General features: G+C 37.5%; 1 protein-coding gene across 4 annotated transcripts in view; it reads left to right on the forward strand.

Annotated features, from left to right (window-relative positions):
• The window catches only part of Crppa (CDP-L-ribitol pyrophosphorylase A), a 239,322-nt gene that overhangs the window by 88,799 nt on the left and 133,962 nt on the right, over positions 1–16,561 (forward strand). For all 4 annotated transcript variants that reach the window (XR_011366889.1, XM_069996154.1, XM_069996155.1 and 1 more), the window contains exons 7-8: positions 15,175–15,267; positions 15,737–15,829. Coding sequence is in view for 3 of the 4 variants with exons in the window: in XM_069996154.1 (XP_069852255.1) it covers positions 15,175–15,267; positions 15,737–15,829 (186 nt within the window). In the remaining variant the exon portion in view is untranslated. The remainder of the gene's footprint in view (positions 1–15,174; positions 15,268–15,736; positions 15,830–16,561) is intronic.

A 16,561-nucleotide genomic window follows, 5' to 3' on the forward strand; every position in this document is an offset into this window, starting at 1 on the left:
AAATAGTGCTGCAATAAACATAGTTGTGCTGGTAACTTTAGTGTGGTCTTGTTTGTGATCATTTGGGTAAATGCCCAAAAGTGGGATTGCTGGGTCATAGGGGAGCTCTATGTGGAGTCTTTTGAGGAACCTCCATACTGCTTTCCAAAGTGGTTGAACAAGTTTACACACCAACCAACGATGCAGTAAGGTTCCCTTCTGTCCACATCCCCTCCAGCATCTGTTGTTTTTAGAGTTCTTGATTCTAGCCATTCTAACTGGAGTGAGGTGATATCTCAATGTTGTTTTGATTTGCATTTCTTTTATAGTTAGAGAGGTTGAGCATTTCTTCATGTGTCTATTGGCCATCCTTCTTTCCTCTTTAGAGAAGTTTCTCTTTAAGTCTTTATTTATTTATTTATTTATTTTTATTGTGAAAATACTGTACAGAGGGATTAAAATTACATGGGCAAGATAATGAGTACATTTCTTATCAAGCATTGTAGCCTCCTCCTTTGTTTCCCCTTCCCATCCTATCCTCCCCCCACCCCCCAATACTCCCCCCCACCAAAGTTATAGAGTTAGTTTTCTTTTTTTTTTAAATTTAATTTAATTTTATTTGTGAACATACTGTACAGAGGAGTTAAAATTACATGGTCAGGATAATGCGTACATTTCTTACCAAGCATTGGAGCCTCCTCCTTTGTTTACCCTTCACATCCCTTCCCAGTCTCCCCCTTCCCCCCCATCCCAATCCTATTCCTTCCCCACCCCACCCCCACCGACGTTGTAAAGCTCCTTTTGGACATGACAACTTGTGCTTCTCATTGTTGCAACAGGTCCACCTGTATCCTTATAGAACTGGTTTTTCCCCATCTCCTCCACTAGTTATACTGACATCAAATATAGTGAAAGCAGGGGTTATACTGTGGGGGAGGGACATACAAAGCAACAAAGAGATAATCTTATAAATGCTTTAGAAACACATGCATGAAAGAAAAAAACCTTAAAATACACATCTAAGGGTTCATTTTCCTGACATCACATTATCTGACCTTTTCCGCTTGACTCATACATATACTAGATATTACAAATAAGGGAAACCATGGGACCTATGTTTCTTTGGGCCTGGCTTACTTCACTTAATATAATTTTTTCCAAGTTTTTCCATTTCTTAACAAATGGGGCAATGTCATTCTTTCTGATGGAGGCATAGAATTCCATTGTGTATATATACCACATTTTCTTGATCCATTCATCTACTGAGGGGCATCTGGGTTGGTTCCATATCTTAGCTATGGTAAATAGTGCTGCAATAAACATAGTTGTGCTGGTAGCTTTAGTGTGGTCTTGTTTGTAACCATTTGGGTAAATGCCCAAAAGTGGGATTGCTGGGTCATAGGGGAGTTCTATGTGAAGTGTTTTGAGGAACCTCCATACTGCTTTCCAAAGTGGTTGAACAAGTTTACATTCCCACCAACAATGAAGTAAAGTTCCTTTCTGTCCACATCCCCTCCAGCATCTGTTGTTGTTAGAGTTCTTGATTCTAGCCATTCTAACTGGAGTGAGGTGATATCTCAATGTTGTTTTGATTTGCATTTCTTTTATGGCTAGGAATGTTGAACATTTCTTCATGTGTCTATTGGCCATCCTTCTTTCTTCTTCAGAGAAGTTTCTCTTTAAGTCTTTCACCCACTTATTTATTGGGCAGTTGTTTCTTTGAGGATTTGTTGTTGGGGGGTTTAATTTTTTGAGTTCCAAGTATATTTTAGATATGAGACCCTTGTCCATTGTATGGCTAGTAAAGATCTTCTCCCAATCGGTGGGCTTTCTATTGATCTTGCTAGCTATGTCATTTGCCCTGCAGAAGCTCTGCAACTTTATGCAATCCCATTTGTCCAACCTTTCTTTGATTTGTTGTGTTTCCGGGTCTCTATTCAGAAAATTTCGGCCTGAGCCAAGGAGACCTAGGGTTTCTCCTATTCCATCCTGTAATGTTTTCAGCGTGTCTGCTTTGAGTTCAAGGTCTTTGATCCATTTGGAGTTGATTCTGGTGCAGGGTGATATATAAGGATCTAGCTTAAGTTTTCTACATGTAGTTAACCAATTTTGCCAGCACCATTTACTGAAGAGGTTGTCTTTCTTCCATTCTATTGTTTTAGCTCCCTTATCGAAGATTAGATGGCTATAGGTCTGTAGGTTCATTTCTGGGTTTTCAATTCTATTCCATTGGTCCTGAGGTCTGTTCTTATGCCAATACCAAGCTGTTTTGATTAATATGGCTTTATAGTAGAGTTTGAAGTTTGGTATTGATATTCCTCCAGCAGTGTTCTTTCCGTTGGGGAGTGTTTTTGCTATTCGGGGTCTTTTATTTTTCCATATGAATTTTTGGATTGCCTCTTCTATTTCCTTGAAGAATGAGGTTGGAATTTTGATAGGTATTGCGTTGAATTTGTAGATAGCCTTGGGAAGTATTGCCATTTTCACAATGTTAATCTTTCCAATCCAGGAGCATGGGAAGTTTTGCCATTTTTTAAGTTCTGTGTTGATTTCCTTTTTTAAGATTTTAAAGTTTTCATCATAGAGGTCCTTCACTTCTTTAGTTAATTCCTAGGTATTTTATTTTTTGTGGGGCTATTACAAATGGAGTTGCTTTCCTAATTTCAGCCACACTTTTCTCATTGTTGGCATACAGAAAAGCCATTGATTTTGGGGGGTTAATTTTATAACCTGCTACTTTGCCAAAGTTTTAAATCAGCTTGAGTAATTTGGGAGTGGAGTCTATGGGATTCTTTAAATACAAGATCATGTCATCTGCAAAGAGGGAGAGTTTTATTTCTTCTTTCCCTATTTGGATCCCCTTTATGTCTGCATCTTGTCTTATTGCTGTAGCTAGGCATTCTAATACTAGATTGAAGAGAAGTGGAGAGAGTGGGCATCCTTGTCTTGTTCCTGAGTTAAGAGGAAATGGCTTTTGTTTTTCACCATTGAGTATAATGCTGGCTGTAGGTTTGTCATATACAGCCTTTATTGTATTGAGGAATGTTCCATGGATTCCTAATTTTTCCAAAACCTTCATCATAAAGGGGTGTTGGATCTTGTTGAATGCTTTTTCTGCATCTATTGAAATAACCATGTGGTTCTTTTTCTTGCTCCTGTTGATGTGATGAATAATATTAATTGATTTGCGTATATTGAACCAGCTTTGCATCCCTGAAATGAATCCTGTTTGATCATGGTGTATAATTTTTTGGATGAATTGTTGAAGTCGATTGGCCAAAATTTTGTTGAGAAGTTTTGCATCAATGTTCATCAAAGAAATGGGTCTATAGTTCTCTTTCTTTGATGAGTCCCTGCCTGGTTTTGGGATGAGGGTTATGATGGCTTCATAGAATGTGTTCGGTAGTGAGCTTTTTCTTTCAATTTCATTGAAGAGTTGGAGGAGTATTGGTGTGAGCTCTGCTTTGAAGGCCTTGTAAAATTCCGCTGTAAAACCATCTGGTCCTGGACTTTTCTTAGCTGGGAGGTCTCTTATTGCTGTTTCTATTTCAATGCTTGATATGGGCCTGTTAGCTGGTTTAACTCATCTTGGTTTAGTTTTGGCATGTCAATATTTGCTAGGAAAAGGTCCATTTCTGTCAAGTTCTCAAACTTATTAGCATAAAGTTTTGAGAAGTATTCCCTTATAATATTCTGAATCTTGGTTGTATCCGTGGTGATATTTCCATTCTCATTTCTGAGTTTATTAATTAGAGTGTGTTCTCTCCTTTTTCTGATAAGATTTGCTAAGGGTCTGTCAATTTTGTTAAGTTTTTCGAAGAACCAACTCTTTGTTTTGTTGATTCTTTCTATAGATTTTTTGGATTCTAATTCATTTAATTCTGATTTAATTTTGATTATTTCTTTCCATCTAGTGGATTGGAGTTTATCTTGTTGCTCTTTTTCAAGGAGGTTTCGATGTGTCATTAAATTGCTAGTTTCAGATCTCTCCAATTTGTTGATGTAGGAGCTCAGAGCTATAAACTTGCCTCTGAGTACTGCCTTTGCTGTGTCCCAGAGGAGCTGGTAATTTGTGTGTTCATTTTTGTTGAAAAGCATGAACATTTGAATTTCCTTTCTAATTTCTTCCATGACCCACTCTTGATTCAGCAGTGTGTTGTTCAGCCTCCATGTGATACCGGACTTTCTTTGGTGGCTTTTGGTGTTGAGTTCTAATTTTATTCCCTTGTGGTCAGAGAGAATGCAAGGTATAACTTCAATGTTTCTGAATTTAGACAAGTTTGTTTTTTGGCCTAAAATGTGGTCTATTTTAGAAAACGTTCCATGTGCTGCTGAGAAAAACGTGTATTCTGATGCTGCTGGGTGAAATGTTCAGTAGATGTCTGTTAAGTCTAGTTGATCTATGCAGCTGTTTAGATCTGTGGTTTCTCTTGAGTTTTTGCCGAGTTGATCTATCTAGTGGGGAGAGTGGTGTGTTAAAATCCCCAACAATTAATGTCTTTGGATCTATATGGGATTTGAGGGAAAGTAGTGTTTCTTTGATAAATTTGGGTGCTCCATTGTTTGGCGAATAGATATTTAGAATTGTAATATCCTCCTGAAGGAGAGATCCTTTAATTAGTATGTAGCGACCTTCTTTATCTCTTCTCACGAATTTTAATTTGAAGTCTATTTTATCTGATATTAGGATTGCAACTCCCGCCTGTTTATGGGGGCCGTTTGCTTGGTAGATTTTGTTCCAGCCTTTAATATTGAAAATGTGTTTGTTTTTACAGGCAAGATGTGACTCCTGCAGGCAGCAGATAGAAGGGTCTTGTTTTTTAATCCAACTAGACAGTCTATGTCGCTTAATTGGAGAGTTCAGTCCATTAACGTTAAGAGATAGGACTGAGAGGTATTTGGGAGTTGCTGCCATGTTATCCACCTTCTTGGGGGCTGCGAAAACTGGGTTCTTCCTATGGTTCTTGGATTCTCAGTTTGGGTGCAGTTTCTTGGCCTTTGTTGCGGTCTTGTTGGTTTTCTATGTGTAGGACATCTTTAAGAATCTTTTGTAGGGCTGGTTTGGTGGAGATGTATTGTTTCAATTTTTCTTTGCTATGGAAGGTTTTTATTTGGCCTTCAGTTATGAAGGAGAGTTTAGCTGGGTACAGTATTCTTGGTTGATAGTTGTTTGTTTTTAGGGCATGGCATACATCATTCCAGGCTCTTCTTGCTTTGATTGTCTCTGCTGAGAAATCTGAGGTGATTCTAATTGGTTTCCCTTTATAGGTGATTACCCTTTTCTCCTTGACAGCTTTAAGGATCTTTTCCTTGTTCTGAGTTGATCCTGTGTGGATTATAATGTGACAGTGGGATGTCCTATTCTGGTCTGGTCTATTTGGGGTTCTAAAGGCTTCTTGTATCTGAATAGGCCTATCTTTTTGCATGTTTGGGAAGTTCTCTGCTAGGATCCTGTTAAACAAATTTCCTAGACCATTAACTTCTGTTTCTAGGTGCTCCTCTACACCCATTATCCTTAGATTGGGCCTTCTGATGGTGTCTTCCAGGTGTTGGATAGATCTATCATATTTCTTGGACTTGTCTTGGATGGTTGTATGTTCTTTCTCTATAATATCTAGGCTGTCTTCAATCCCTGAGATTCGATCTTCTGCATGGTCTAACCTGCTGTCAAGACTCTCTACTTTGTTTTTTTATCTCTTTTCCTTCTAATTGGTCAGCTTTGATGGCTTCAAGTTCTTTGTTGAAGCTCTGTTTTAGGTCTTGTATGAATTTCTTTACTAACTTAATTTGGTGTTCAGTGTTTGTTCTCAAATCAATTAGTTGATTGCTTATGGTTTCTTTGGCTCCCATTCCATTCAGCATTCCCTTTGTGGTCTCCCTGACTTCCTTCAGCTCTTTGTTAATGGATTCCATGAATGCCTTTAGTGATCTTTGTGTATTCTCTACCTGGTCTCTCAATTCCTGAATTACTCTTTGATTAGCTTTCTCCCATCTGTGGGATTCCTGCAGTTCTCTTTCTTCCCGTTCGTGGACTTCCTGTAGTTCTCTTTGAGTGTTCTCAGCCTGCTCACGCCATTCCTCCCTTTCTCTTTGAGTATTCTCAAGTTGTTCACGCAAATCCTGTATCAGTTTTTGAGTAGCTTCCTCACGCTTATGATATTCCTGTATAAACTTTTGGGATGCCTCCTCTCTCTCCCTATCACGCTCATACAGAGTCCTTTGTAAGTTGTCAAACTTCTCATTTATCCTGTTTGCCACCAGTGTTTGTAGAGCTATTTGGGAACTCTCCTCTGGGTTGTTCATTATCTGATCTGACCCCTGATTATCAAGATTGGGAATTGAGATACCTGGATTTGCCATTTTTCTTGTGTTTTTCCGGCTTACTCTGCCCATTTGAATGAAAATAGCACCAGTTTTGTGCTAGAACACTATCTTAAGGCAACCATCAACCAACGTTTGCATTTATTCAGTCAATAGTCTACAGATACAATCTAGTTCAACAGATACATCTATTCAACATCAAACAACTATATGTTATTGGGTTTCGAACCGCAGAGAAGAATTTGGAAAACCAGAAATTTTTAGGGTTAGGGAGAGATGTGGGTAAAAAATAGGAATAGATTGGTGTGGGGAGGCACAGGGAGAGTTAACTATGTCCTAATCTCAATGCAGGAAATAGGTTGGGTAGGATGCAAGTAGAGAGAGAGAGAAAAGGAAGAAAGGGAAAGGTAAATGAAAAGAGACCAGAAAAAAATAGAAACGTAAAAATTAATATTATTATGGAGATTAAAAGACCATCTATTTAGAGAGGAATGTGAGTATATTAATAGAAAGGTAGGGACATAGAGGAGAATTGAAAAACTTAAGAAAATGCTTAAAATATTATATAGGTATAAAGAGGTAGTACTGCTATTAAGGAATTAAAGTCTCGGAGGTTTTGAATTGAGTAATAAATTTGTGGATTAAGTGTGTATACAATGGGGGATAGGGTCTACTAGTTAACTACGGGTTTATCTGAGGATGTGCAGGACAAGAGTTAAGTCACATACAGAAGATCAAAAGAGAGGAAAAGGTGAAAGGGATTAGAAAGGGAGAGAAAAAGATCAGAAGTTCAGTAGAGCTAGACAAAAAAACAAAAAGATAGTTAAGAAAGAAAGAAAAAGAGAAAGAAGATAAGAAAAGAAAGGAAAACGCACATTCATGCATTCCTAAAATAAAAATTATAAGAGGAAAAAAAGTTACTGGAAAACAATTATTTTTTCAAAAAAGGCAAAAATTAAAGATTAATAAAATTTTTAGAAAAGGAAAAAAATTATATATATATAAGGTACCAAAAAAAAAAAAAAAGAAAAAAAGAGAAAAAAACAAAAAGAAGAAGAGGAAGAGAAGAAAAAAAAAGTTCTTTGATTTTTTTTTTTGATTTTTTTGGGAGGGGTGGGAAGAATCCTGTATCTCCCTTTTGTCTGTAAACAGCCTCTTGTTGGAGTCTCTGGTCAGGTTGAGGTCCTTTGGCTTGATTGGTTTCTTAAGTCAGTTTGTTCGAACAGGCAGAAAAATGCTCTGCTTTACCAAAGATTTTGAGATCCCCCTCCCAGATTAGTTTACTGGGAGGGTGATCTGCTTTGAGAATCACAAAAGAGGGGGATGCAGTGGTAAGGCTAGGTTCTGGGTAGAGTTGAGGCCTTTCAACAATCAGTAGCTTCTTCCTGGGGCTATTTTGTGGAAAAAAAAACAAAAAAAACAAAAAAAACTCACAGAGCCCAGCCTGGAGCCATTCTCAGGGTTTCTGTTTTTCAATTGATTGTGGAGGGTGCTAGAGGGAGGGGCAGCCTCTGGCTCTGGTTACCCAGTGAGGAAAGCCAGTCCAATGGCTGGTGCCTGAGCTGGGTGACTTTTGCCTGGATGGAGCCAAGTCTGGCAGGTCACTTCGCCGCTGTTAAGTTCTTGTGACCTGCTAAATGACTCGTTTTATTCCAAGGCCTGGGTTGGAGCTGGCAGCTCCTCCAAGCTTTGTCGGTATCCAAGATGGAGATCACCGGTGCTGGTGGGGAAGGGGTGGCCTTCCCTCCTCTGCTCCCTGAGAAGGAGTGAGGACGTCGGGCTTCTACGCACGTCGAGTCTTGGATCCTGGGTCGTCTCTGGTCTGCGAACTGCAGGATGAAGATGTCCGCTCCTTGTTGGTTCTTGCTGGTGTTGAGTAGAATCCTCTTGCCAGCTACGCCTGGCTCCTTTGTCCCGGACTCTGTGTGAGCGCTCAGGTATGGCTGGCTGCGTTCTCCGCCGCGACCCTGCCGCTGCCGCAGTGGCTGCTGGCAGGCGCTCAGATGTGTCTTTTTGCCTTGGCTTCCCCTCTCTTGTCTAACTCTCTGTCCTGTGATGGCACACTTGGTGTGATTCTCTGGCTTAGGACTGTTCACTGGAACTCTAAAACTGCTTTCTATGCGAGAGCTTGTTCAGATTCCAGCTTCTCCTCCGCCATCTTCCCCTCTCTCCTCCGTAAAGTTAGTTTTCAACATAAGGACTTGTACGTCTCTTTGTTGCAATGGGTCCACCTGTATCCCTATTTAAACGATTTGTTTTTTCCCTTCCCCTCCACAAATTATAACAACATCAAATACAGTGAAAGCAGGGGTTATACCGTGGGGGAGAGACATACAAAGCAACAAAGAAATAATTTTATAAATGTGTTAGAAACAATTGCATGAAAGAAAAAGCATTTGAATACTCAGACATTACTAGTTATTGCAAATAAGGGAAACCATGAGACCTATGTTCCTTTGGGCCTGGCTTGTTTCTCTTTAAGAATTTTTTTTTTTTTGGGTCCGGTTGTGGCGCCTGAACTCTGGGCCTGGGCGCTGTCCCTCAGCTCTTCAGCTCAAGGCTAGCGCTCTACCACTTGAGCCACAGTGCCACTTTTGGCTTTTTTCTTTTGGCTTATGTGGTGCCGAGGAATCGAACCCAGGGCCTCAGTGTGCTCTACCACTGAGCCACCTTCCCAGCCCCTTCTCTTTAAGTCTTTAGCCCACTTATTTATTTATTGGGCAGTTGTTTCTTTGAGGATTTGTTGTTGGGGGATTTAATTTTTTTTGAGTTCCAGGTTTATTTTAGATATGAGACCCTTGTCTGGTGTATGGCTAGTGAAGATCTTCTCCCAATCCGAAGGCTTTCTCTGTGTAATGTATTCCTTAGAAAAAAATTAAATGTTATACATATAAGTAAAGTTATGTTGTAAATTTATCAAGAATTTGACTGAAAATTTGTTGAAGTCATTCAATCTTTAATTTATGTGGTAATACAAGCCTGTCACCCTAGCTTTGGGGAGGCAGAGGAAAGAAGAGTTTGAGTTTCAGGCTTACACAGGGAACATGTAGATTCTGTTATGAACCAGCATCTCCAAAACACAAACAAAAGAGCTAAAAAAACTGAAGAAAACTAAAAACTAAAAAAAACACAGAAAACTGAGTCATTTACTTTTGTCATGCTGATACATGTAGTAATGACATAGGTGATTAATTTTAGATGATGCAGAACACTAATGTGTGTTTTGGGATTTTTTGTCGCGGGTAAAGTTGTTTCTGAATGATAGGATGGGGTTCACACTTCCGTGAATGGACCAATTCAAAACGACATAGTCCTTTTAGATTAATGTGGTTTCAACTGATCTAACCATCTTTAAGGAAATCTAAATCTTCATTTTTGAAAAGATTTCTGGGATTCTGGCATACAATTAAGTTTGGTAAACAAAGGCCTAAATTTTTTTTTTCCACAGTTGATTTTAAGCTCTATGATGGCAGAAACTCCGCTTTGATTGACATTAGTTCAATGTATAATCTAGCCCCTAATAAATATTTATCAGTTAAATGAAGAAAACTTGAACATGTCCTTGGCTGGGAAACTGTATTCTTTCTGAGTCTGTTTTTAATTAGGACAGATAGGATTAGTGTATATCATCATGTGAGTTTTTATCCTGCATTATTATTAAGCATAAACAGATCACGTTACTGTATATACCTTTAGAACATACTATTCTTTGTTCTCTCCACTATGAAAAATATACAAATTGTGCTTGCCAAACATAATTTATGAGTTAATGACTGTAATTTCCCATTTACTTATAACACTATCTACTTGCCTATTATAGTAGAATATTCTGTAGTAAAAACAGCAAAAAAAGTAAACTTGATAGGGTCTGTATTTGCTAGTTTTACATTTTGTTTGGATGATATCTAGCTTTGGATTTAGAATATGTACAATCAAATGGGAACTTTGAATTCTTTATGATATGTGCTTCAAAGTTTTTATATGTTATTCCTCTCTCCTAGTAGGTTTTTTTTTTTTTGCTATTTCTGTACTTTCAGAACCACAGTTGACTGTTTGTAAGGCAGTATTACTACAATAATTACTATACTACTACAATGCTGTTCAGCATATACTCCGTGAAATGGTTCAAAAGCACCTGACTCTTCTCCAAGACCCAGTCTGAAGATTTGAATTAAAGGATACTTTTAAAGTAATTTCTTCATTGTCTAGGACGCAGAAAAAGGATCACAGTTAACAGATAGTTTGAACCTGTTACTTAGCACTCAGTTAACCTTATCTAGATTAGGTGTTTCTCCTGAGTTGATTTTGGTATAGTCTCTTACTCCTCTGAGTACAGGTCTCATGACTTCCATGACAAAATAATAGTATTCAGAATAATACTGATATACATTATATTTTAGGTGTATGGACTGAAAGGTTCCAACCTATCAGTGTCAGAGGACTAGTCCCATGAGGCTGTGTCATCTTAGTTTATTTCAACGTCTTTGCCACAGCTTCTTTATTGGGAACGTGAGAACAACAACAGATAGTTGTGCATAGGTGTGCTGTGTGATATTATATAAGTGTTCAAAGTACTTGGCATGGCTTCTAGTAAATGATAAATCCTCAATATATTTTAGGTAAAAATGTGAGGGCATAATGGAGATAAGATAATGTGTTAAATGCGTTGAAAGTAGAAGATCAGCACACACACACACACACACACACACACACACACACACACACACACACACACACACACACAAAGTCTCCAGATGTCATCAGATGTCCTCAGAGCACACAGTAACTTCTGGTTGAAACCAGTCACCTGAAGTGCTTCAAGAAATGAGTAGAAGCTACAGCTGACCTCAGTCTAGCTGCTTCCTCACACATGCTAAGGACTGGGGGCATGGTTCAAGTAGAAGAGTATTTACCTAGCGAGTATGAGGCCCAGATTCCAAACTCCAGTTTACACACACACACACACACACACACACACACACACACACACACACACACACACACATTTAAGGAGATGGATTAACATTTTATATATATATTCAAGCAAGCAATGTGAAGGACCTGAAAACATTCTCACTAGACTTTCTTGGATAATCATTGTTGGGAAGATTCTTTGATCAGAAACAGAGACAATATTACTGCTTTATGTAGCATTGAAGAGGAACATTTAAGCTGCATGTTATGCTTCAATTTTTGTGAAGTGTAGTGTTTATACTATGAAATTAGGCAAGTACCACCCCTTCCCTGGTGTGGTAAGGGACTGGGAACCAATGAGAGTTGTGACAGATAGTGGTAGATCTTTGATTAATTTTTTTTCTTTCTGACTATGGGGTCTGAGAGCATAGTCTGAGAGTATATGTCTCTATGGTATTACCAGCTGCCTAGGGTCTAGATTTTATGGTTGCAATTGATGAAGTAGATAGCCACCAGTATAATCTTATCAGGTCAGCTTTCATGGTTGAGGGCTAGAGTTTGTATAACATAACAGACTGGTAACCTGATTTATCACCTTAAAAATCTCCCCAAATCCATTGATTTCAAGTTCTCTGTCTCTTTGTCTGTCTCTCTGTCTCTGTGTCTGTCTCTCTTCTTTGTCTCTGTCTCTCTCTGTCTCTTTGTCTCTCTCTCTCTCTTTTCAGAAACTTTCTGGGAATACAGCATGTAGCCAGGAAGTGTGGGGAATGTTAATCCTTAACTTACATGTTAATTTAGCTAATTTCTATGAAACAAGTCATTTTGCTAAAATTAGTAAAATGTGCCACAGGGCTTTAGTACAACAGCCACGTAGCAAGAATGTTTTAGATATAGATTTACACCCAGTGAGCTGAGCTCCAGAATCCATCCTCATAACGAGAAGTACTTTAAAAAGCTGCTTCAAATAAAGAATATAGTACAGGCCGAGTGATAAAAAAGAAAAAGGGCTTATAATTGTTAATATGTCAACAAAGTGAAAGGAAAATGTATCTCTTTCCAACTCCTTTGTTTGTATACACATTAAAGCTGCTGTTTGAATGGGAGGGAGGTAGGAAATTGATAGATTTAGATTCAGGGATGACTCAATCAACACATTATGTTACAAAGAGTGTTGGCTTCTCAGAAACGCATTTTGAACCTCTGACTCATGTGCCTTGAACCAAAGTCTTTCAGATTTAGGTAAACCCTAACTGTTTTTTTTCCCCAAAACAAACTATCATCATCAAAATGCTTGACTATGCAGATGTTTGTATCTACATAAGGTAAATTTTCCCTGGACTTTTGTTTGTTGTATTGTAAGGAAAATATTTAAATTTTAGGACTCTTTAATTTTACTGAACATGTTGGAAAATTGTTTTAAATATTGCTTTAATGTTCTATGAATCAAAATATTTACAGAACAAGAAGTTCTTCTAGCCAGCAGATTGTTCCATTTGCTGTGCTTGAGAGTGGAAACATTAGGAGCGACAGGATAAGATGATGCCATAGAGCCGTTTTATAAACAGCCTCATAGAGTTATCTGATGAGGTCTTTGTTTATTAAAGGTGTCAAATACGCCTTTGCTATATTTAGGTAAAGTCTATGTTTCTGTGTTCAAGCATGTCAAAGTTCAATTATTATTATTATTTTGGTGAGTAAGAAACCAATATGACTAAACAAAAGAATTAGACTTAACTGGAAATAATTATTAAGAGGCTGAGTTTGACGAAGAAAAGAACTTCAACTTTGATCTTGTTTTTCTCAAAGGACAAAACTACTAATATTTTTACAAACGTGTCCATTGTCTTTCATAATCTTTGAACATTTGCTGATGATATCTAGACAACTAGAAATTAGCATTTCTAGTTTATCAAATAGTTGCACAAACATGAATTAATTGTAATTAAACAATACCTAACACTGAGTAGCTGGTCAGAAGAGTATGCTTTATACCAGAAAGTGGTATTAGAAATGGGGTGAGATGGGTCAAAGGGATAGGGGTAGACAAATGAAGTGGAGAAGAGGGGGAGAATATAGTCAAGAATCCAATGTCTATCCTATAAAATGAAGAAGCGTTGAGAGAAGTGGTGTGTAGGAAGGTATGGGTGGGAATGATAGAAGGGTGACATTGATGAAGATTTATTGAATTCATATGTGACGTTGTTATGTGGCACCTCTTTTGTACAACTACTTAAAGATAAAAAATGTTTTATTAACTGCTAATAGGTAAGTTTAAGAAACATAAACTTTAACAAGCAAACAAATGCATACTAAAGTCAATATAAGTTAAAACTGACAAAAACAAGCATGCACCCACTGTTTGTGACAATAAGAGAAAACGGTTTGTGTTTAAGAATATTTATGTTTTCCATTGCTCATAGACTGTCACAATGAATACTGTGAAATGACCACCCTGCCAAAGATAACCTACAAACGCAATGCAATACTCACTAAAATCCCAACGTCATTCTTCCCAGAAATAGAAAAATCAATACTAAAACTCATATATGAAAGCAAGAAGGCCAGCTTGATTAGCCAAAACCATTCTGAGAGAGAGAGAAGCAGTGCTGGAGATATCAAAATAACAGACTTTATGTTATACCACAGACTCACAGCATGATACTGGCACAAAAACAGACCCAAAGACCAGTGGAATAGATTAAAAGACCTAGGAATGAACCTGCACAGCTATAGCCATCTACTATTTGACAAAGTTCAAAATACATGTTGAAGAATCCACAGTGCTGGGAAAATTGGATGTCCATCTGCAGAAGACTAAACTAGACCCCTAACTCTTATCCTCTGGGGAACAGAAGATTGAAGAGAGGAATGGTGGGAGAATTCAGGCGTAATATTCAATGTACTTATATGAAAATGCAACAAGGGAAATTGAGGTGGAGTTTGGAGAGACTAGGGAGAGCAAAGAAAGGGGTGAAGTTGCCAAGATGTTTTATACTGGTAAACTGACATGTTGAATTGAAGCCCCTTTATTTTGGGGCTTGAATTCAAGGCCTTGTACCTTTTCTCAGCTTTTTTTTTTTCCTCATGGTTCATGGGTAGTGGTCTAACACATACAGTTTCTTCTTTATGTTTAAGTAATATTCCTCTGTGTGTGTGTGTGTGTGTGTGTGTGTGTGTGTGTGTGTGTGTGTTTTCTTGATCCATTCTTCAGTTGTAGGACATGTAGGCTGTTTCTTCTGAATCTACACTGAGACTACCTCTTCTGACAAGCTCTGTGTCTTTGGTATTTGTTATTATTGTTCATATCATTTCATTTTTCTCTCACTGGAATTGTCATAATCTCTTACTGCTTTCCAGCTTTAAGTCATTCCAGGTGTAATGAATTCTGTCTTTGGAACAGTAATGTGTAGCATCCTTTCCTAATCCAAACAACTCTGAGTACCAACCTTTCTCTTTTAGTCCTTTTTTAATACACTCTACAATAAATTCTTTGTATAATATAAACCAGAGTATTTGCTAGTTACTGAATATTTTCTATATCATCTACATTTTTCTTTTCTGAAGCAGTTTCCTACATTCTTTTTTAATAAGTCTTTTATTGTGAAAATACTGTACAGAGGGGTTATAATCACATGAGCAAGGTAACAAGTACATTTCTTATCAAGCATTGTTGCCTCCTCCTTTGTTTTTCCCCTACCATCCCTTTCCTCCCATCTCCACAACTAAATTCCACCCCCCCCCCCCCGCCCCCGCCTAAATTGTAAAGTTCCCTACCTTCTTGTTTACTAAAAGAAATTACATTCACTTGTAGCCTGATAAACTTGAGCCAGGGCTTATTTTTATATGTGATCCTAGGTTTTATATGTCTTATATCAATTATATGCTCTTTTGTAACAAAGTTGTTTCATGCTCATATTTGGTCTTTCTAAAGTGTAAAATTTTTCCTGTCTTTCCTCCAAGGATGTTAAAATTGAATCTCGAGAACCGGGTCAGGCTGGCAGAGATATTCAGCAGAGCAACTTAGAGCAATGCTACAATTTTGTTAGTATGAATGTAAGTAACAAATGCAAATGGTTCAAAGCATTTGAAGGTCACGAGCAAATCTAATACAAAGATAATTGATTTCTGTTGACTTGTATTTATTTTCATAGAAGATGTTACAAGATCAGTTATGTCATGTAACATGTATTTGGAACTCGTGTGCTTTATCTCTTAGGAATAGGAAAGTTATGTTTTCTAAGTCTCTTCCCCATAATGAGAAACGGTAGTGTTCCTTTATACAATATTTTCAAATATCTGTTTTCTAGGTGTAAAGTCAATAATAAACTATAAATATGATCTAATAAATCATTCAAAAATTTTAGCTATGAGTAGCCTTTAAAGTTGCTTAATCTTGAGAAAGCATTAATCTTGATAAGCATTTTGAATATTATGCCAGCTCTATTTTCCCTTTGAGTTAACATTTGGGTCTTGTAAAAATTTCTTTAACTTCCTCTTATTTTCTTGATTTTTTTTTTTTAAGATTATGATGTCTGATTTTCAAGAGACCCGGAAACTCCTGCGCATGCTTGAAGAGAGCAACCTTTCCATCTTGTACCCTGTAGTTGTTGTTTCAGTAAGTGAGAGAATTCTAGTTTTCTTCTTTTAACTTGGTGCCTTCTCCCTCATACCTCTTTATGTCTGACAGAATTTTATCCAATTGCAAATATCAATTCAAAGACAGAATCAGGAACTTTCCCTTGTCAAGTTCAGTTCCTCATTGTGACTTCTGCAGGCACCCCGACTTCATTATGCAGTCTTTTGGTAGAACTGATTCGTTTAGGAAAAAAAAATTATCTTAGCAACCAATTTCATGTCTTTATCCTCATTAAAATTGCAAAATTTATGACTGAATTGACCAGTTGTTTGGGTAATATGAAGTGCTTTTTAAAAGCATATTACCATAATGTCATAAGACAAGACATCCAAAAGTTAAAAAATGAGAAGGAAATCTAATAGTAGAAAATGTAGTTAATTTAATTTTATTATCAAGGTGATGTATAGAGGGGTTACAGTTACATATATAAGGTAGTGAGTACATTTCTTGCTGAACATTGTTAGCCCCTCCCTCGTTTTTCTTCCACTTTCTGTCTCCCCCAACTCTCTGCCCTGCAAGCTAATTTCATTTCCAACATATTGTCTTGTGAGAATATATTGTTGAATTCTTTTCCATAGACCGCATATATAGAACAAATGAAAGGGAATTCCTAGAAGACTGGCCTATCACATCTTTGGAGATTTTTTTCTGTACATTATTAAGAGTATGCCTATTACTTAGTGCAGAATTTTGCTTGATTACGTGTGTAGC

This window comes from Dipodomys merriami, unplaced genomic scaffold (genome assembly GCF_024711535.1).
Source record: "Dipodomys merriami isolate MVZ:Mamm:240054 unplaced genomic scaffold, mDipMer1.0.p SCAF_5, whole genome shotgun sequence".
Taxonomy (NCBI): Eukaryota; Metazoa; Chordata; class Mammalia; order Rodentia; family Heteromyidae; genus Dipodomys; species Dipodomys merriami.